The sequence below is a fragment of the Motacilla alba genome, chromosome 5 (assembly GCF_015832195.1).
Source record: "Motacilla alba alba isolate MOTALB_02 chromosome 5, Motacilla_alba_V1.0_pri, whole genome shotgun sequence".
Lineage (NCBI taxonomy): Eukaryota > Metazoa > Chordata > Aves > Passeriformes > Motacillidae > Motacilla > Motacilla alba.
In genome coordinates this window covers 50,604,376-50,626,291 of record NC_052020.1, presented here as the reverse complement: position 1 = coordinate 50,626,291, position 21,916 = coordinate 50,604,376, and the positions used below count along the sequence as shown (strand labels likewise).

The 21,916-nt window shown below is 40.6% G+C and overlaps 1 protein-coding gene across 12 annotated transcripts in view; it reads left to right on the top strand.

Annotated features, from left to right (window-relative positions):
- BEGAIN (brain enriched guanylate kinase associated) overlaps positions 1-21,916 on the top strand; it is a 158,818-nt gene that overhangs the window by 41,370 nt on the left and 95,532 nt on the right. For 10 of the 12 annotated variants that reach the window (XM_038137986.1, XM_038137987.1, XM_038137985.1 and 7 more), the window contains one exon: positions 4,090-4,118. In XM_038137986.1, coding sequence (XP_037993914.1) covers positions 4,090-4,118 — 29 coding nt within the window. Of the gene's footprint in view, positions 1-3,709; positions 4,119-6,238; positions 6,329-21,916 lie in introns of those variants that run through there. The other 2 variants (XM_038137984.1, XM_038137990.1) reach the window with 2 other exon arrangements.

Sequence of the window (21,916 nt, the reverse complement as noted above, 5' to 3'; positions counted from 1 at the left end):
TTTTCATTAAAAAATATTTAGGTTCAATAATCAGTACTATAGACACTGATTATATAAAAACCCCAAATAACTGGATCACTGTACTAAGCTTTATGTATGTCCATGACTAAGAATATTCTGCCATTGTCTTGAGCTTGGTTGACTCATTAATGAAACACTGAAAGATAAAAAATCAGGGGATCATCAGGGGATGATCATCTGGGGATCCTTCATTCACTCTGATAACTTGAAAACAACCCAGAGGTTGTCGTGCTGTCTAAATGGCAATAACTACGTTCTAAAGAGAGAAAAAACTCAGGTAAATTTCCTGAGGTTTCCATTAACAGCATCCATGCTTTCATTCAAGCCAGCAAATGACTTTGTTCTCAAAGAATGTCAACTTGTAATCTAGACTAAGTGAAGGGTGGGGGATTTTATATATATATATATATATATATTTTAAAAAAAAAAGGTAACTAATTTCTATTTTAATATCCGCTCCCAAATGGACTTTTAAATGTTTAACACTTCCAAAAAAGGTGAGTCTTGGCAGTTTGTGTATCACAAACTTGTTTTCTGTATCACATTTGCTTCCATTAAACACTTGGAAAAAAATCAGGTTTCTATCAATATTATTAGTCATTGCCCAAAAGCACTTCCAGGGATAGATGTCACATCATGTCTGTAAAAATTAAAATCTTCAAACCTCAGTATTTTAAGTCTCAGTATTTTAAGTAAAGAGACTGTATATAGAAATGTAGCCTATTGATTTACTTAGACCAAACTTTTTATTAAAAGCAAAAATTGTTATTTTTAGGCCAATTAAATAAATTCTTTAGGCATACTGCATTGATATTGTAAAAAAAATCCCATGTAAATAAATCACATCTGATATTTTTATAATTAAAAGTAATTACTGATCTTAATTTAAAATATTTAATTAAAAAAATCACACAGCTTCAATCACTGCTCAGTTTAGGCATCAAGAATCGCTTGAAATGAATCAACACACTAGCAAGCAACAATTTATGGAAGACTTACTATTAAGGACATTCTTGCACCAGCCTTTACTTCAGTCTATCTGCTTGAAATAGGTCTCATAAGACTTTAAGGACAAGATTTGTCCTTAAAGTGGCCAATTCAGAGCTGTTTAGACTATATTTTTGAATCAATTCAGTAAGATGTTTCAGATAGGAACCTTCATAGACAGCAGTGGGAGGATGATGCAACCTCTAAACTTCCACAGGCTAAATCAATGGCAGGGATCTGGCTAGGAGCAGCAATTTTGCCTTAGTTAAAGTGTCACCTTGTAATTACAGAGCTTTTTCAGAAAACTTTTAAAATAGTTGTGAGTTGTTAGGGCTTTTTTTTGGGGGGGGAAAGAAAAAAAAATTAAATGTGGAGAAAAGGAGGAAATGGAATACAAAGAAAAAGGAAAAAGGGGGATAAAAAATTACTTTTCTAAGGGACACAGCTATCTGAGAAAATAAACTGAATAAACTGCTTGGGATGAAAGTTATGTTTCTACAGATGCTCCAGTCTGTTTTCACTACTTCTCATATCTGTACACTCATTTGACCCCCTAGGCTGAAAGCTAGGGCAATCTGCTGGAGAACAGAACAGATCTGTTGAAGAACAGAACACAGGCTCTAGTCCTGTCCTGTGCTCCTATTTATTTACTGGAAGTGGATCCCTGTCAAAAGATGTGATGGAGCATCGCAGTGCTGCAGCCCGGAGAGGCCCCTGACCCAGGGTAGAGCATCCTTCTCAAGGGGGATTGATCTGACCCCAAAGTTTCCACATCAGATGGGAGACATCCCTTTACCGCACAACCTGCCAGGGAAAGGCAGAGTAGAACATCCTCAATGGCCCAAAGGAAAATTGGCCATATTACATGGAACAAAGAGCTTTTACTGTGGGAAGGTAAAAAAACCAGCCCTACCAGGAAAAAAAAAAAAAAGTAATTGCAGCTTGGTTTAGTTTTCTTATTTGAATTGGTGTTAGGCATTTGCTGAGCTTTTTTTCTCCCTACTAATTTCCTGTCAGGATTGGCAGCCAATGACTCACTTGCATTCACAGATGAGTATAACCAAAACATTAGTCTACAGCTCCTCTTCTCAATACTTTGATTTAATCACACAAAGCAACCCCCACACTGACCCCATGAGTGCAGCATTATTCAGAGCACTAGCCAAAAGCAAGGCCAGGTATCTTCCCTTGGTGTCTGCAGATATTGCCAGAATAGAAGCTCTGAAATCAGATATTCTAAGCACTCTGTCTTCACAATGACTCCCAGAGTTCAAGGCAAAGAAATAGTGAGTAGCCATGCAAAAGAACTATCATCTCCCCAAAAATTAAAGGATTATGATGAGCAGGGCGGTGTTGGAGAGTTCACATCTGGAGAGCAAAGCTGGCAAGGCAGTAGGTCTGCCAGTAGATTCCCATGCCCACAGAGAAAGCCTCTGAGGTTCATTTTCTCATCAGCAATGTCGAATCTATTTCCTGCATACAGAATATGCAGGATTCAATGGACAGACACAAATTAGTGAAAGCAATTTTGGGTCCTTAGGTTATGTTTTTAATCTCAAGGTTCCACACACAACCTTGTGGCTCCAACACAGCATGTATGCAATACATGTTTACGTAGCAAGGACCATGTAAACAAGCATTACATATGTTACTGAGAAAGCGAGGAGGGTTTTTCCTGCAGCTGGCTTCCTGCCTACCAAGTTATGGTGCATGGCTAAAATCCTTAATGTTTGACATCAGAAATTGCTGGGCAAACACCAACCTGACTGACAATGTCTCTAATGGGCAAATCAAAAGTAAATGAGAAAAAGGGAAGACAAGTGACCCAATGAAGAACCAACAATTTGTCATTTGGGATGTTTTATTAGGCAGTTTGACAAATTTCCTGCTGGTGAACTGATTAAATTTACATTCTCTATTTTTAATCTTTAATTTATTTCATACTCAAATATGATTGTTAGCCATTAATCAATAAGGTTTAAAGTGCTCATGATTAATGGCCAGTGCTTTCAGTATAAATAAGAGATTCTGTGATGCTGGGATTTATCTGGCTCTAGAGATTGCAGGGTTGCTCTAAGTGCTCATTCCTTAGTTACAATAAAGCAGGACTGGGAGAATTGATGAGATTCTGTACCAGTGCTGTGCTAAAATGAAATAGGAGCAGCTATTTAGGATCTGCACGAGATAATGATAAGAAAGAAACCAAAGGGTTAACAAGACTATACTAACAAGTAATGCTGGAGAAATTAACGAGTCTGAATAGATAAGTAGGAATTTACAGCATCTATACGGCAAAAAAAAAAGCGGAGGCGGGTCAATGAAATGACCAGCCACGGCCGTGCCGGCTCTGTGAGGATGCGGGGAGAGCCTCTCGGTCCGTGGGGGAGCCGAGCCGCGGGCCGGGGGTACCGGGAGCCCGGTGCGGCGGGGCAGGGGCCGGGGAGGCGCCGCGGCCGGGAGCTGCAGGCGGGGCAGCGGCAGCCAAAGGGTTAACCGGGCGCCTCTATGTATTGAGATGCTAATTGTCAAGATAGTGTATTACTTGAGGAAAGTAATTTGATTACTCGAAACTCCCACGAAGGAGGCAAGCTGGTGTCCTTCCATCTGTCGGGCTCAGTGAAAGATGATGAATTGAGCTCCGAATTCACGTGTGATGAAGTCACTGTCAATCCCCGCCAGCCCAGCCCGCTGCCATGCCCACCGCACAGAGGGTAGCACCGCAATTCAACTTTCCCTGGGAAACCCTGGAGGCTCAGTAACCTGTTACTTGCTGCCGCTTGCTTTTGGCTTTTTTTTTTTTTTCCTCCCTTCTTCTTCTTTTTTTTCCCCTCCCCATTTTCTGCCTCAGCGCTACAACTGAGTCATTCCGGTGCCCATGGCCCGTGGGTACACCGGGCTCCCGCTGCGCTCGGCTCTATTCCCCACTTCAGCTGCCGGCGTTATTTTCGGCTAATGCAGATGTGGGGCTCGCTCGCCGGCGCTTCGTAGCCGAGAAGCATTCGGAAAGCCTTAACTATGCATAAATCTGCAGAGTGAATGTTTTCTTTCATTCACTTGCTCCTATTATTTGATTTCTTGTAGGCCTCTGCGGCAGAAATGGAGAAAATAAGGTAAGTGAGACAGTTTATTTACATCTCATTATAGAGAAGAAATGTTCTGTTGCACAATGCACAATACAGGCTCTTGGAAAATATTTTGCTTAATACGATCAGAGTAGAATACTGGATTGCACGATGATGCAAGGCAAGCTGTGCTTTAGAGACAAAAGAAAAGGAATGTGGTTATTCTAGTAAATCTGTTTTGCGGGGATGTCAATTCAGAAAGCATGTTTTACACACAAACATGTTTTATTGCCAGATGCAGAGCATATTTGATTATATAAATGTTGTAGCCACTTGTCCATTTACTGCAAGAGCCTGCCATTCCATTTAATGAGGAAAGTGGATCAATAATTCATGAAAAAGCTGAAGAAAATATAGGCTTGACTTCAAAGCATCTAATTAATGTGGTTTGTTTCAATATAGCACTGTAACATTGGTGTTCGATTTTTGTTTTATATTGTATACCAGCCAGATAAATCTCGTCTCCTCTGTGTTTAAAATGTTGTCATACTGTACCAATTTCTCAGCACATCTCTCTGCTTTAAGCAAAAGGAGATGGGTTTTATAACATAAGTTTTCCATCTCATGTCCTAGTGCAAGTCTGCTTTGGGGGATATTGCTTTTGTGTATGTTGTTGAGAAAGAAAAAGAAAGAAGAAAGCATTCTAGCCCTTTTTAATAAATGAATAAAAATTAGTAAAACCTTGTCTACTAACACATTATCAAAGTGATAGGTAAGAGATTAACTTTTTACTACCCTTTAAATACTTTATGGAACTTCTTTTCATAAGTAAATACACTGGCCATGATCTTACTTGGTTTTATTGGACAAGCCTAAATTCCTTCTCTGAATCTGGTAACTCTGGTTAGTGACAACTCTTGTCCAAGAAAAACTTTTTAGATTCCTTCAGTTTGGAATGGCTATGCTGAGTTATTAGAAATACAGAAAAGTTATGAAATTCAAGAAATAGCTGGGCAAATGCAATACAACAAAAATTTGATCAAGTGTTTAATGAATTCTGGGCTGGAAACAGAATCCTGTTTTTCTTTTGAGGCAAAGGAGGTTAAGTCTCTTACAGTGGACTTGAAGCTGCATGTCCAAAAGTTACTAAGAATGTATTTTTAAAGCACTTAACTTATACACTTTTGTAGAGCCTCATGACAAGAGACGTATTGTAACTTTTGTGCTGAAAGAAAAACACTGTGCAACGTATTATGGATTTTCATGTATTTAAGTACAATAATGTTAAAGCTGTGAGTTTTTCCTGAGTAATGCCTGAGAAGGTGCCTCAGTATGTGGACTGGTGTCTAATAAAAATTCCAAACAATCACCTATAGTGCATGCACACTTCTGTCATGAGTTACTCTCTTGGAAGATGCAAGTGAATATATATTTACATCTTTTCTGGATAAGCATGTGTGCACAAATGCAGTCTAATCCTTGTAATACTTTCCTGAGCATGCCTTGGCCTCTGCTTTTAGTCTTGCCTCTTTTGCAATAATGGGCTGCAGAGCCCAGGAGAATGAGCAGAATGTAGTGAAAAAAAACCCAAGAATTTTTTATAATGGGAATAAACATTCATAAAGTTCCATTTTCCAAACACCACAATTTTGCAGCTGTCAAGCTTGCCAGTCTTTACCTCAGTACTCCCTGAGTACTGCACAGATGGAAAAGTCAACCCTGCCCCACTGAAATGAAGCAGGAGCTTCACTATTAACTCTACAAGCAGAAGGGTCAGGCTCTCTTGGGGGTTTGTTAAAGAAATTTTCTTTTAAAAATTCTTGTGTGCAAAAGCCGATTCTGGCAGAGGTTTGTCCTCATCAGCCCAGCAGGTGCAAGGCCAGTTCCAGAGCTCCCTGTGCTCCCAAGCAGAGCAGCAAGCCAGGCTGAGGGAGCTCCAGCGGGACCCAGTCAGAAGCTGCACTGCTCCATCCCAAACTTTTCCAGGCTCCCTGTCTCATTCCCTTGGATGCAAACTGACAGAATCCTTGGCAGTTTAAGGGAACTATCTGGAGTTGTTATCTTAGATAGCTGGTAAACTCACAGCCTGGAGAGAATTAGATTTTTTCTAAACTTATCAAAGTGTGGTACCCAGGTAAAAAACAAATTACCCTGTGTTTTAACCACAGTGGCTTCAGAGAGGTCATGAAGAGAGATAACCTGAATCTAGGAGAAGAAAGAAAGAAACGAGAGGAAAATGGCAGGCTGGGAGGAAAGAGGTATTTTTTGTTATATGCAGAAACCAGTGTAACATGGAAAAGCCATTCCCACATGATACTTCATTGTGTTCTGCCCTATCTCCTGTGCCCAGCTCCTTCCCCACTCTTTTTTGTCACCAGCTGAGGATGTGCCATTCCACATCACCTGGATGTGTTGGCTCAAGGACTAGAGGGTGAGCCCACACCAGCTGTGGAGCTGGGGTGCACGGAGGACACAAGGCTCCTGCAAAACAGGGAGGAGAAAGCGGTTCTGTAATGAGCAAAAAGGAGAAAAAAACCTTGTTAGAGAAACGGGACAACAGGAGCAAGGTGCATAACCACAGGACGGTGAAGCCAGGCTGAAAACTCTCAGGGTCAGGGTAATAGAGGTTTGCATTCCACAGCGCTCTTCAAGAGAAGAAAGTCTTTTAAATAAGAACAGGTGGCAGTCCTTGAGAGCTCACAGGGCCAAACATTTTATCAAGGCAGTTCTGTAAGTCTTTGGATGAGCTTTGTACGTTCCCCAGCCCAGGAGAATGAGGATCCATCTGGGGCATCCCCAAGAACATCCCCATCTGGGGCAGCAAGACCCATTCAGATAGAGGGGTGAATGCAGGAGCCTGAAAAATTGATCCACTGATAGTCTGTGCTTTGTTCAGCCATAAAATTCATTGAGCCAGGCAGCACCAGCAACAGTACAAACTAATACAGGTCTTATTGTGGCATTCCTTCACTGAGGATCTGTCCAGAACAATGTCTCACATAACGCAGCAATAATTCCCTAGCAGACCAAGGAGCTGCTGTGACCTGCAATGTCACGTGCTGTCCTTTTCAGCAGGGGCTTGCTGTCACGGAGCTATGTGTAGAAGGAGAAGTAGGAAGCAGCGGTGGGAGGTTGTCAGTATTTAGCCTGACACAGGGACACCTTCCTCTAGAAGTAGAAACATGCAATTTTGTGCTAAAACTTTGACTGAAAAGAATCAGTGTTTGCAATGAAGTCTTCTCACTGTAAATGATTCTTAGCAGTAGTGTTTATTATATTTCAAGGTACCAATATATTAGGCAGAAGTAAGGCTAACTACTAATCACAAACCTCTTGAGGATCTGCACTTATGTAGGTTGGCTGTGTATGGTTATAGAGTCACTTTGAGCATAAATTACTTCTGACTCCAACCTTTTAAATACAGTTTTTTGGATCTGGTTCCTTTTCATGTCTATAAACAAGGACTGAAAATCTTAGTTAATAAAGTGAATTTCAAATATACCTATACTATCTTGTTTTGGCTCAGCAGTGTGCTGTCTTGGTGCATATATGCAAGAGAAGCACAAGCCTTCCAAGCATGAGACCTTGTATGTCTGTGATGACTGGCACATAAAATAGCCAGGAAACTGGAAAGTACTCCTTTAACTCAGATTGAGCCCATAGAATTGTTCGATGTGCAAATGAAACACCAGTTCCACTGCAACTCCAGTACAGACTCCTGGCAACTTTTTCTTTGCTTCCATTCCATCCTGCTTAAAATACAGGTTGTAATAGTCAAACTTCCTAAGTGAGGATGCTGTAAATTTTGGCAAAACAGATCTCTAGAAATACTTTATACACAAATATTGATCAGCTTTTTAGCTTCCTTATACTGAAGAGTATGTCACTCCACAGGAAATGTCACTTAAAGAGACAGATATTGTTCAATAAAAGCTTTTTCTTTTTTTTTATACACTCCTAAAATTTCAGTGACAATTCAGAAACTCTATAAATCTATATTCTTAGCTCTCTAAGCTTTCAAGATCCACAACAGGCTGAACTGTATATCTAAAAGTACACAAAACAGGAGACACATCATCACCATGGCCAACTGCCAGGCTCACAGTGCCTCCAAGGAGGCTGAGTTTCTACTTTATAATATAATCTTGGAATTCCTCAACTGAGGATTGCTTTATTTTTGTAGCATCAGTAGGGGCACTTTACTTACTAATTGCCCAGAGATCTCTGATAAAAGTGACCTGTGTCTCAAGGAACCTGTGAGGTAACATCTTCCTTTCACTGTAGTCCTTGTTTCAGAACATATGAAAGCAAAGTGGTTTGTTTTGCACACACAGCTGGTGGTAAGTCAGCAGCTTGATCCAAGTCTCTTGAATTTTTAGACTTGGACTTTTCTCAAGCATGTTTGAGTTCATCTGTGGTAAGGAAGGAATATGGGTTTCTTCAAAAGGAACATCAGAGGCACATGCAGTTCTAGGGAAAAGCTTCTGCCATGGTTTACTGGAAATGTAAATACCTTCCTAAATGCCCACCTGATCATGCTGCCTTCCTTGCACTTGGTATAAATATAGCCCTCTTCATATGCTAATGAACACACTGCAATTTCCTGCCATCCCCACCTTGTCCTCATTCCTCTCTCAGCCTGTATCTACATTAATTTTATCACATAATTGAACACAAGGGGAGGATTTATTTTCCCAGAAAGTTAACCAACAAACATGGTTTACTTTGCCCTAGGTCTGGTCTTCACATCCACAGCTGATATGCTGGGAGCCACTGCCTTGTACAGAAGCAAAATGCCACAGGACAGCAGCAGGGCTGTGCAAGAAGCAGCTCCACCATCTGCTCAGCAGTGTCTTCGGGCTCTAGTTGATGCTGGGATGTGAAACCCCAGCTGTGGACACAGGCAAAGAGATCGAACAGGGCAAGCTTGGAAGAAATAGAGCATAGGGAAATGCTAGCATGAAAGGGCCATGAGTTTGGGGTCATTAGAGGTTATGGTAAAAAAGTCATCAAGCTGGGTGAATTTTGGGTGCATTTTGAAAGATGGAGAAGAAAAGGAAAAGGATAAAAAAGCTGCCTAACATATATTCAAACAGGTAAACCAGGTTTTCATTTTCTCTCTGTCTTGGAAGCTGTTTTTATCTGCCTGGCAGTCCCAGCAGCAGTGACAGCCCTACCGTGCTGTTTTCAGCACATCTGGTTTGTTCCTGCTGCCATCCAGGGTGGGACTGTAGCTAAAGCACATGTCTCTCTCTCTCCCCCCGAGACTACACTCAGCTTTGAGTTTGGTGGTTGTCAAACATAGCAATGGGAGCAATGGACACACAGAGATATATTCACAGCCCCCAGGGGAGCTATATCCCTGGAACTGGGATTGGTTGAGGCACAGAGCCATGCTGATCTACCTATTCCAGTACCTCTGAGAATTTTGTTAGTGCTGTCAGAGGCACAGTATGCTCATGCAGCTTATCACACCTAATTTCCACTATTACTATTCCCTGTGCTAGTCAGTCAAACCAGCACTAGTTCAGCTGAGGAAGGAGTGTTGCTGCTGTGCTATCCTACAGTCCTGTGCCCTGAGCTTCTGTCTGCTGCTTGGAAGAATGATCTAAAAGGCAGTGATGTCAGTATGCAAGGAACCATCCCCATCAGCTGATGTAACAAGTGTTGTGTTATAGCATCCTTTAGTTCCAGATAAATACTGAGTGAAGCAAAGGCATCCACCAAACAAGGAACATGACAGAAACAGAGGGCAGAACAAATTCAAGTTGAATGAAACCAGGTAGGGTTGTGTAAAGTGGCCTCCAGGGACAAGTGGGAGATGAGCAAACATCTGAAGAGACCAAGGAAGTAGGTAGGAGTAGATGAGCCATGCCATCAGCCAGGAGCTGCAGTGAGTCATGGGGAAGAGGCTGGACCTCATTGATGCCTAGCTTACAAATAATGATCTACCTACCCCTTTCTTGCAAGGCAAAATGCATCACTGAGCAGTACCATGAGCTTCTCAGAAAGCAAAAATAAATAAAATGAGGCATTTCAGACAAATACTTAAGAAAAAAAAGAAAGAAAATTCCATTTTGTATAGTGCTTGGATTAGTTCAGAACTTTGTATCATGAAGAGCAGAACTTACAGAACAATTTCTTTTTTTTTGTTCTTGGGTTGTCCCCCTTCAGGTTCCAAAGACACAATTATCCATGATTCTAAGAAATTCAAAGGCAGGAAAATGGGATGCCTCCCCTTTATTGCTATTAGGCTTCAGTTTATGTAAGCACTTTGACCAAAGCTCCTGGGGGGTGCGTGGTGAACACTGAAAGCAGCAATGTGCAAAGCAAACAGTGGCAGCCACTGCAGCAGTAACAGAACCATCTTATAAGCTGAAGAATAGAAGAGGTTTCACGCTATGAACCCCAGATGGTTCAAGGACAGTGCAGTTTGTGAGCTGCACTTAAGTGTGCTCTGTGGTGAAATCAAGTAGATTTTGAATGCTTGCTGCTGCTACAGCTCACAGACTGATGAAAGAAAGGAGACAACTAGTCTGCAACACTTTATTACAGGCTTTTTGCAATTTCCAGCTCTGCTGCTGCTGGCATGGCTTAGGCAATTTAATTTACCAATCAATTCTTGATTTACACACAAGTGACTTTAGAATGCATTCAAATAAAACCTGTATCACCACATTTGATGCAGTGTTCTTTAAAAATCAAAAGTATCTGAAGTATATCAAAACTATTAAGCTTTTCATATTAAAAATTTAAAAGACTGAATTGTCTTTATGTTTTAGTGATGATCTAAAGCCAGCTTAGCATGAAGAACAATGTGCTGAAAAACAGACAGAAGATAGTGAGGTGTAGCCATGCTTTTTGGAATTCAAGAATGAGAGGATTGTATAATATACAGAGCCCTCCAGCAGAACAGCAGGATCATAAGTGCCTGTAGCTCCTTGAAGGATTTCTCTCGTGTGTATGATCGTCATGCTGCTTGTGTGAACTGCAAACTGTTGTTATTCAACTCTTCCAGGAGAAATAAGCTCTGCCTCACTGAGCAGTGTAGAGTCACTGCTCATTTCTTGGTTTGTAGTAATGTTTGTACTGGCATAAAAGTGAGGGCCTCCATGTCACATGCATATCTATCATTCCTTAAAGCATGACTTTCTTCATATATGCATTTTTTAAGCTCTGAAAGTCATGGAAAAATCAAATTCTCATCCTGAGCTTGCCCAACTATCACCATGTCAGCAAAGCCAAAATTGAGAAGTTGTGTTCAAGTGAACATATACACACAACTCATGCAGCAGACCTGCATCTCAGAGGGCAAGCAGTATTTGAGCAGCATGTTGTTGGCAAAGCAGTGGCTGACTGACTTATATGACATATTAGGACATCATGACTACACAAATGCCATTTCAGCTCTTCAGAGCAAAATGCAAATTGTTACCACCTTACCTTGATTTTCCCATTTTCAAAAAAAGGAGGAGACAGAGGAGGAGGATGTCATAGAAGAAAAGAGGAGCTTCAATTTTTTTTGGGAACACTGAGCTCTTCAGGAAGTCACTGCTGTTCTACAAAGACCCTCATGTTCACAAGAAACTCTCATGACTCAGCAGCTCTAAATTGCTGCCTGCTCTTCAAGACCAGTTCCATATCCATGTCAGAGCAAAGGGCCTTAACTCTAAAGCTTCCATAAAAATCAGGTCAAGCAAATAGCTCATTGTATGTTTCTGTGAGCTATAACTGCCACTTAGATGAAAGGATCATTTTAAGAAACTGCTTTATTTTTAAGGTATTCCAAGAACTATACTGGAATTCCCAGCAATGAATGGCTACTTAATCTTTTCCCTTGATATCACCCAAGAGCTCCTTCTTGCAGCAGGCAAGAACAGGAAAGGCAAATTGAAGAGGAAAGCAGTCAGCACTCCTCTTTTCTGTGCTTTCTAGTTTAAAAGTGTTAAATCTTTCTGCTGCTATTTAACTCAGGTATGTTGGCTTAACCAAGGTATTGCACAAATTAGCACAGTATTCAATGCTTCACCTGTACAGAGTAGTCTACAGATAAAAAAAAGAAATTGCCTATCTAGCTGCATAATTGGTCTTACTGCTAAGTTCTACAGATGTAAGTGTTTGAAATTACATTTAAGTAGCACTAAATGTGTGGCATGTGACTTTGCATGTGCACAAAGTTTGTAACTGCTGGGTCACTTGCCCTTTGAGATATGATTTCCTCTTTTTATGAAGCCTATCTCTTCTTGTAACAAGGAAGAAGTATTTCCAAGGAGTTAATCAGAAACAGTCCAGACCAAGGTGTACCAAGTTCATTCCAAGATTTAAAGCAGATCCATGAGTGGCTGAAAAATAAGTATTTTATAGCTCTGCCCAATATTCTTATCAATTCAGTGTGAAACTAGTAACAAGGTGCATTCATGGACAGAAACTCATCCTTAATGATGAGGCAAGTGCTGCTTTCTATAGGGAAATTGGATTTTTCAGGTGACATTCAATCTATAACACTGAAAGGGTTCTGTTCAAATTCAAAATAAACTGTATGTTTATTTTTGACTTCAGCTTATGAATAAAAATGATGCTTTTATTTGTATTTGCATTCAGATTTAGATTGATAAGAGACCAAGAAATAAAAGAGGAAACATTGAGTCAAATACTCTGAAGACTGGGCAAAAATGAGAAAAACAGCAAACTAGCCCAAAGCAATGCAAGCAGAGTGATGAAAGACAGAGCAGCAATAATATTTAAGTAATTACTTGGAAAGCAACAGCATACCTCAACACACAGAAAAATTTGATTGTCCCAGTCACAAAACTGATCAGGAAGTTTTTACACATGCCCAAATGGTCCTCTGTCCTACTTCTTCCCAGTGCTGAATTCAAAGACAGGCTGTTGCTAAAAGGGGTGCATGACAAGCCTGGGTGATTTTTGTCCAGATCTGCATAGCAGCTGGCCCTCAAATCCCACGTTGCCATCTACTTGCAGCCCCGCAAACACAGTTCTGGGCAGAGCCACACAGTGAAGGAAACATCTGGAGTCTCAAGCCATATCAGCAGCGTGTCCCTGACAAGTCTGAACCTCTCCAGTTCCACTTCAGTTCTGAGCCTTCACAAGCCTTTTGGAAAAGAAATACATTTCCTGGCCTATCCCTGTCCCTACTGTACCAATGTCACCAAGTGCAGTGGGTATGACGGGCAGGTTTCCAGGTAGATTTTCAGCCCACACTTCAAAACATAGTCGAGAGCAGCCCAGTTAATTCCAGTCTTTTCTCTGGAGCCCCTACATAACTGACAAGCTTGCAGAGGTCCCCAGGTAAATAGGGCTGATGAAGGTAATGATGGAATGATGGAATTTTCTGTTTTCTCACTTGTGGAAGGCAAAACAGTACCCTTGCTCTGCAGCTGGAACCACTGCAGCCCCCTTGCTAAAATGACATTCCCAGCAGTGGAGCCTCCCAAAGCATATTTTCATGGCTTGGTCCTGTTTTATTTCTTCACGAGATGCTGACATTGTCTTGTCTTCACATCCAATGCTCTTTATTAAACGCTTTCACTCCAAAAGGCACCAAGAGCAGGAAGCCTCCAGAAAGGAGATACATAGTAGACCACAGTTCCATGTGCAGGAAGGACCAAGAGTCTTGGCTCTTCCATGAAGAATGTTAATTATTCCTTTGTATAACTCAAGGGGTAGCTCTGGCAACAGACCATATGAGCAGGAGAGGGAAGAAATGAGTCATAGGTAGAGGAGACTGACGTGAGTTCCTTTGGGCCAAATTTAGCTGACCTATACTGTTTAGCAACAAAGCAACCTCCCTCCCTCCCCGCCCCACTTCCCTCCTTCTCAATCTACAAGAGAAATCACAACCTAGAAGTCATGATTTTTTTTTTCTGGAAAACTAAAAATACATTAAATTATAGCACTAAACAGGTACTCTGCTAACAAATGTCAGTTCAGAGGACTAAAGCTGTCTTGTCTACTGCATATGATGCAAAAAGATCTAGATAATGGTAACTTCTGAAAACAAGAACATTTTTTTTTCTCCGCCTTGACAAAGCTGCTGATGCAGAGTTTTACAGCAACTGTAGACTTCAACTTGCTTTCCTATAACTGTGTTATGCTTTTTTAAATTGATAAAGCCTCAGCAGATTCACTTACTGGAACTGACGGGCTTCACATGCTGTGAGCTTCTGGAGGGTTTTCTTTGCAAACTAGAACTGAATATCATCTAAATGTAACAGAAAAAACCTCCAAGAGAGATGTCCCATTAATTCCAGCACACAGTGTCTTGGAGCTGTTTGAGAAGAAAGTTTGCCTCAATATACTTTGCTTTTAAGAACATATTTTTTCATCTAAAACCATTCTTTTTTGATGCAATGATAACCCTCCCATATTCCAGGGTGGAAAACAACTTTTATTATAACCTGAGAATGTGAAGCATCATTTTGCTTGGACTCAATGAACATGGAAAGTTTGAGTTACAATTTAGATAGTAAAATTCTAATGAATGCTTTTCAGTAGCACAATGTGGACTGGACTTCTCTACTGTGGCTTTGCAGTTACTTTGCATTCTCATTTCCATCCCCCAAAGAGAACTCCAAATGCTGAAACAGTAAAAACAGTCTACTAGGATTTTCATCTCAAGGTTCCTGTAGCACTGAACTACAATGACCATAGCAGGCAGAGCAGACAGCTCTGATCAAATTACCAGCCTGGATTTGTAGACCATCCCATCTCCTTATTCATCATCTCTATAGGCACAATATTGGGAAACATCTTGAGCTATAAATAGGCATAGATATGGTTGCATGCTGAATTCTAAGTAACTGAATGAATCCATTACTGATCCTTGGAGGACTCCAATTTTTTCCCAGAACCACAACTTCTTTTTGAGTGTTATCTACCTCATTATGCATAGATTAGCTACATTACATTTGGGTTTGCACAGACCACACAGAAGCTGAAGAGTTCACTACAGCTTTGCAGAGAGATTAATGTAAATGGAAAGAGACTCAAGAAAACAACACATTCTTTTTTCTAAAAGGCTATGCTATTTATACTTTTTTTACATTTATATAAACAATAAATCCCTCACATGATACTCCTGTCATTCATATCCAGGGTGTTTCCAGCTATAAGTCTCCATTCATGCACCCATAGTTGACATACAGCTGCAGCGTGGATTTATGGCACATTTGTTTCCTTACACTTTTGTTGTGAGACACTGAATTGGAGACTGGTTAACTACAACATTCACAATGACAGAAGGCATTGTTATTAGCGGCAGAATCAGTAAAATCAACAAAAACTATTACCCCCTTACTAGTGGCATCTCTTTTGTAGAAAGTTCTTAGCTGCATTTTCTATTCTTACCCTGGCTACTTTCTTCAGCAGTAGAAATGAGGGCACTGGCTTGCAGAGTCATTGCCAAATTTAAGGGCAATTATGCAATGAAAAGAGGAAGTATGAGAGGTCAGAGATTGTACCTCTGCTTGAAATGCAGGTGATGAAGGTGCTGCCATGACTGAGTTGAAAATATGGACCGAGGTCCAGAGATTTGAAGCCTCTGATGGTCTTGCTCTGCAGACACAGGTTGCAGCCACAGTCATTAGGATGCTCTCTGAACCAATGTCAAAGTTCTAAGGATTTCCTTCTTTTTTTTTTTTCTTTTCATTTTTTGAGCACCAAGTCACAAATTACCATCTCCTCACAGAACACTCACCACTCTTTCCAGAGTAATGAAGAGTTGGAGTTAGAAGCTGGCAATCTTTCATGGGCAATGTGTCAGACTGTATTTTTTGTTCCTAATTTAGTTTAAACATGTTGGTAGACAGCATTGAGAAGCTGGGAGCCACTGCCTCTCACAGATGCTTCTATCAAGATGCTGTGGATCCCGAATCCCAGCCCTGTGCTGACCCTGTCAGATTAGCAGGAATCCCCTGATGTCTGCAGACCACTGGGAGCCCTTTAGAAGGAAAATTTTATAAATCTACAGAATACTGCTTCTATTTTTTCCCCTGACTCACTCATTCTGCATTGCTTGACATTTTAACATATTGCCATATTAACCACCAAAAGTCTGATCTATGAGCATGACTTCAAACGTGTATTTACAAGAGTAGAGATGCAGTGGCATATGGACCACCAGCTGGTGAGAAGTAAGAATGGTACTTTGTGGAGCTTGAGTCACTAAGTAAATTTAAAAAAAAAAAAAAAAAAAACCCAACCCAAAACATCTCTACAGTCAAAAAGTTAGAGACAAAATCTTGCTTTCTTCAAACTGGAGTATTTTGAAAGGACAACGGCAACAAGGCCAGTACTGAGAAAGCACAAAATCTGGAGGCATTAAGTAAGCTAGGAATGATGTTGTTTATTATAAGAGGTATATGCAAACAAGATGCTTCCTGCTAAGGCTGTAAGAAATAGTACGACAGAGGGAGTGATGTGAGACAGAAAAAAAGAGTGATGACAGTCTGTTCCTCTGGAACAGGAGGAATAAAAATGACTTTGAGACTGAGGGTGACACTGGGGAAAGTGTCTTTTTTATTGAGGTCATAGCCACCTACACTCAAATGCAGAAGTCTCCAGCCTTTCTCCCCACCTCTCCTTAGTCTGGTGTGTTTTTCTCATGCGTTCCCCACCCATTTGCCTTCTGGAGGGATTCTCCTCCTGCTCCATCAACAGCTTCACCCTTTTCCTCCCAAAATGTTAAGTCTGCAGAACATTAGCCTCTGGTATTTTGCAACCCAGCAGCTTTTAAGAGATTATTCTCTTATTTATGTCACCTCAGCTTGAGTGCTTCCAGGAAGTAGTGTGCTCCTTCTCATCCTAGTTTTGACCCTCAGACTATTATTTTTCACCATATTTCTTCAGAAACAGCTGAAAACATGCCTAAGGACACGCAACTTTAACAGAGATTATTTTTCATCTAACTTCAGAGACTGAGATTTACTATTCTGCTTTTTTGCCAGTCTATTTCACTATCCTTTTCACTTTTCCTGTTTCCCTTGAAGCCCAGGTGAGCAGAAACCCAGGTTCCATAGGAGACTTCTGCAGGGTCTGTTAGTACTGCTGTTGACCACTGATTCCTCCCACCTGTGCTCCCGTGCCAGCCCAGTTCTTCCTGTGGCTTTCTCAGAGAGATGCAAGAAGAGGGAGTCTCCTGCAGCTCCATCAGTTCAGCTGAGAATCAGAAGCTGTTTTTTAATAACTGGGAATTTTCTTGAGAAAGTAGTAAACAGAAAAAAAAAAAGGCAATTTGGCAAGGGGAAAGATTCATAAGATTCATAGATAATTTTTTTTTTTTTTTTTTTTTTTTTTTTTTTTTTTTTTTGCAATGGTGAAGGGAGATAGAGAAGGAAAGGCCTGTTCCTTCAAAAAAATACAATATTGTCTGGGGTCTATTAAATAACAATATAACTAATTACCAAGATAATTTTCTTCATGCTGGAGCACCAAGCAGCTGAAATGCAGAAGCTGCTGAGGGCAGTTACTATAGTAAATTACTGAAATGCTTCTCGTGGTTTATTTTGCTGAGTTAGGGTACTAAAAGGAGGGTGTTACATTATTTCTCTATTGACTCTTCCACATGTGATTATTTATTATTAGATGCATAAGTACAAATCAGACAGGAAGGTCAAGTTACTAATGGTTCTCACCAGCTGTACAGCATTATTGGCCCTGTAAAGGTAGGCACATTGTTCACCTGCATAATAACAGTGATGTGAGTGATCATTAGAGTGCTTGAACATCAGTCACATTAAAAAAACCTCTAAACCAGCATGCAAAGCATTCACATTGTAAATGTTGTATTGGAAATGTAATGTAAAGGAAATAAAAGCCATGCCTTTTTGCCTACCCTTCCCTGAAGAAAGAGCAGAAGTTCAGCAGCAAGAGAGAAAAATCTGAAATCATTGCTTTCACTGTGTGGGTTTGTTTGACCAACAAAGGAACTTTTGCACTTCTAGATGTCATCCCTCTCTCAAGAACCCTCTGAGGCCCCTGCAAGTATTGCTGCCTTCTTAAAGGCAAGGCTGAGAACAAGTGACTTCTCCAAGTTCTTTGAGGGGTTTCTGTCAAAGCCAAGAGACCACATGCAGGGATTTTTTGTAATAAGAAAAAGAGGGCAGAGAACATAGAACAAGAGAGCAAAGCTCTTGCTCCAGGAGCAGAATAACCGTTTCTGAAATGAGGAGTTTCAGTCTGCCGAGGAGCAGGGACAACTTCCAAAGCAGAACATTTCTCAGCCAAATCAAAATGCTCATGGATCTGCGTACTTCTTCCCTGTCTCACAAATTATTTCAAAAAGACTGTTTTTCTTCTCATTTCCTCTCCACAGCAGAGAACCCTTGTGAGGAAGGATCCAGATACAAAGACTTGTTCTTAACTTTACCCCAAGTACAAATAATCCCCACAAAACCAGTGCCACTCATTGCACAGATACAGGCTCCTAACCTTGCTTAGGCGATACTGGATAAGCATCATTGCATATATTCTTGCAAGAAAACTACTATTAGCATATTTGAGCTAAATCCACCACCAGTGTTAGCAGACTCAGCTGCATTCAAATCAAAAATACTTGCTGCTGTTTCTACAGGTAATCTTCAGAATGATTTATTCTGATGTTTTCTTGTGCATTAAAAAAGGTCATCCAATAGGGAATGAAAACGAGTGTGAGATGAAGGCAATTACCATGACTTCAGTTTCAATAGTGGAGTTTCCTTCCCCCCTCTTTCTGACACCTTTCAACTTCAGGGAGATAAGCCCAATTCTAGCTACCATTTCTATGCCCTTTTCAGTTTATGATAATTGCTGTTGTGTAGTGTCACAGTATTGGGGCCTCTGCTCTATCCTTCCCCCCATTTTGTGCAGGCAGTAGGAGAATTTTCTTTTGATTTATTCTTCTAATAGCTTCAACAATGTCAGAATATTAGAACTGCCTATTATCTAAAGGTTGCTTTGCAAATTCACTTTAAATGAAAATGTAACTTTTCAGTCATTAATGCACGGAAAGAAGTTGTGGTTAAAGGAAGAGATGGATGCTTGGGAAGCTTATCCATTACATTTAAAAGCAAATTATCAATGACAGAATCTAGGTGAAACAGGCAGCAGAAGAAATGAAAAGACAGATTGAGACATCAATCAAAGAGACTTTCATATCCCTTTCTTTTTGCAGGGACAACTAAAGCAGGCATTTAGAGGGATGTAACAAAACAAAGATAGTTTTCTGCCAAGTGGGAAAACATAAAGCAGTCAATCCTGCACCCAGGCAGGAGAGGCAGGAGGCAGAAATAGATATTGGCAGAAACCTGGAGATACCATGGGATACACCACACACACACACTCCTTACAGGTCTGAAAGGCAAGGGTTGAAGGAACCAAGAAGGTTGTTTAGTAAGAGGGAACTTTTTATCCATGGTGAAAGCATCTTTGCAGGGAAGTTTTGGAAGCAGACTAGTTTAAGAAAAATATTTTATTTCTCAAAACCAAAAAAAGTGCAAAAAGATACTGCAAGTCTCTCAGAGGGCACTTAAGATTTCAAGGACTGGATGAATGTTACCTTTAACATTTTCAGGCCTCAGTTCTCATCTGTAAAATGGGAATGGTGGAGAGGAGCTCTTTTTGAGACTAAAAAGACAACATGAAGTAAGGAAATAGAAAGCTATAAGGCACCTCCATCAAGTGATTATCTAATTCAAATATACCAGGTGCAGGTAGGACAGGAGCGTTTATTGATTAATAGGACACCAGAGGAAGATTCGGATCTGCAGATGACTCATTGCATAAGAGTTAATATTTGCTCTTTGATTCTACGTCATTAAAAGCTCATGAGTTACTTCAGTCTTCATTAGATAAATAAAGCATTACAGTAGTTTCTGTGTAGTTCTTCACATTTGAAGTTGTACTCTTTGCTTTGATTTGGAAAGAAACAGTGTATTTTATTTTTTCTGACCCTTGCATTTTTTGCTCCCATTCTCAGAAGTGCTGTTTGGACTCTAAGTTCTGCATTATAAACTGCATTCTTGATATGGATCTCCCATATTTAGGTGCTGTGATTGTTCAAAGGACTCTCCAGCTGGGTAGCAGGACTATTTGAGTGCTAATACAGTGATTGTAAAGAATGGGACATCATCTCCCATTTTAGAACATAAATCTTGGCAAATTTGAATGGAGTGTATTCAAATGGGAACAAATGGACATTTTCAGCATGTAATTTGAAACAAAACATTCAGCACTTACATGAATAAGCTCAGCAACTGCAGCACCCCTAGCCCGGTGCCTAAGAGCCTATGGATGATTGTTCCAAGCCCAAAGCCATCAAGCAGCATGGGAGAGCACCTGGTCCTGGGGTTCTGCAGTGGGAATCCTGCACTCCAGGTCCCTTTTCTGTAGCTACAGCTTTCAGCTAAGGTGTTCACCTGCCTTCCTTCTTTATCTGTGGCTCCCAGACAGACAACCCCAGCTTCTTACGACTTCCAAGAGGAGAAATTGTACCAGCACTGCATCTATTCATGTGTCAGGCTTGGGTACATTGTACATGAGTCTGTGTGCTTATAGACACATCCATTTCCAGCTGCTGAGTCTTCCTAAAATACCCTTTGAAAAGTTCTCCCTAAAATTAATGTTAAGCAGAGCTGCTTACACTTGCAATACTAGAAGTAAGCTGTATCTTTCCAACTGAGGGAGTTAAAAAAAAATTTAAAAAATCTGTGTGGGGTTGAAAAAAGCGACTTGCAGATCAGGCTGCTTTTCCTCAGAACTGAGCACCTTGCCTGCTTGTGGCATTTTGCTCTGGCAGAGAAGGTGTCGTGCATCAAATTAAAAGGATATCGAAGGAGACAAGACTGGAATGAGAATGAACAAACACTGCAGCTGCACTGGGAAAACCTATAAAACACACAGGTGGAAGAATTATTGTCTTCTGACCATTCCTGCAGTACACCACTGATGATACTAAAGCACAAATACTAAACTGGATTTTCTACTGCAGGCTACAGATGTGCCTCCTTCTTAGTCCTGTGTAGTTATATTGAATTCAGAGAAGAAGTTTCACATTAGTGAAAAAAGTAAGGATGCCCAACCTTTCACTGTGCAGCAGCTATTAAGTGCTCTGAGAGGACAAGCACACAGTGATTTTTTTTTATTCCAATTCTTGTAGTGCCACCATCAATGGATCCAATCCACCATAGCTGGATCCTAGCAATCACCTCTGGCATGCAATGGGATGGCCAACTGCACTGAGGTCCCACCATAAGAGAGTTGCCCCCCTTCCTTCAGTAGGGAAAAAGAGCCATAAGCCAGGCAGAAGCTATTAATAATGTCAGTGGAGAAAACAAGAAGCAAGCTAAACACCAGATAAATTCTTTTGAAAGACTGACTGCGTTCAATTAGTCATAAGTTGAATATGTTCTCTTGGAGAGGGAAATGCTGATAAAGCTGGGTTTGTTCAACCTGGAAAAGAGAAGACTCCAGGGAGACTTTGTTGCAGCCTTCCAGTAATTAAAGGAGGCTTATAAGAAAGAAGGAGACATGCTGTTTAGTAAGACTAATTGTGAGAAAACAAGGATAAATGGTTTCAAGCTATATTTAGGCTAAACAATATTAAATTGTCTTTTAAAGGAAATTTTGTTGTTGTTGTTGTTGTTGTTGTTTACAACCAGGTTGATGAAAGGTTGGCAGAGGTTGCCCAGAGAGGTGGTAGATATCTCATCCATGGAAACATTCAAGGTCAGGTTGGATGGGACTCTGAACAAACTGATGTAGTTGAAGATATTCCTGCCCATTGCAGGGGCTTTGGTTGCACTGAATGACCTTTAAATGTCCCATCCCAACTAAACTTTTCTGAGATTCTA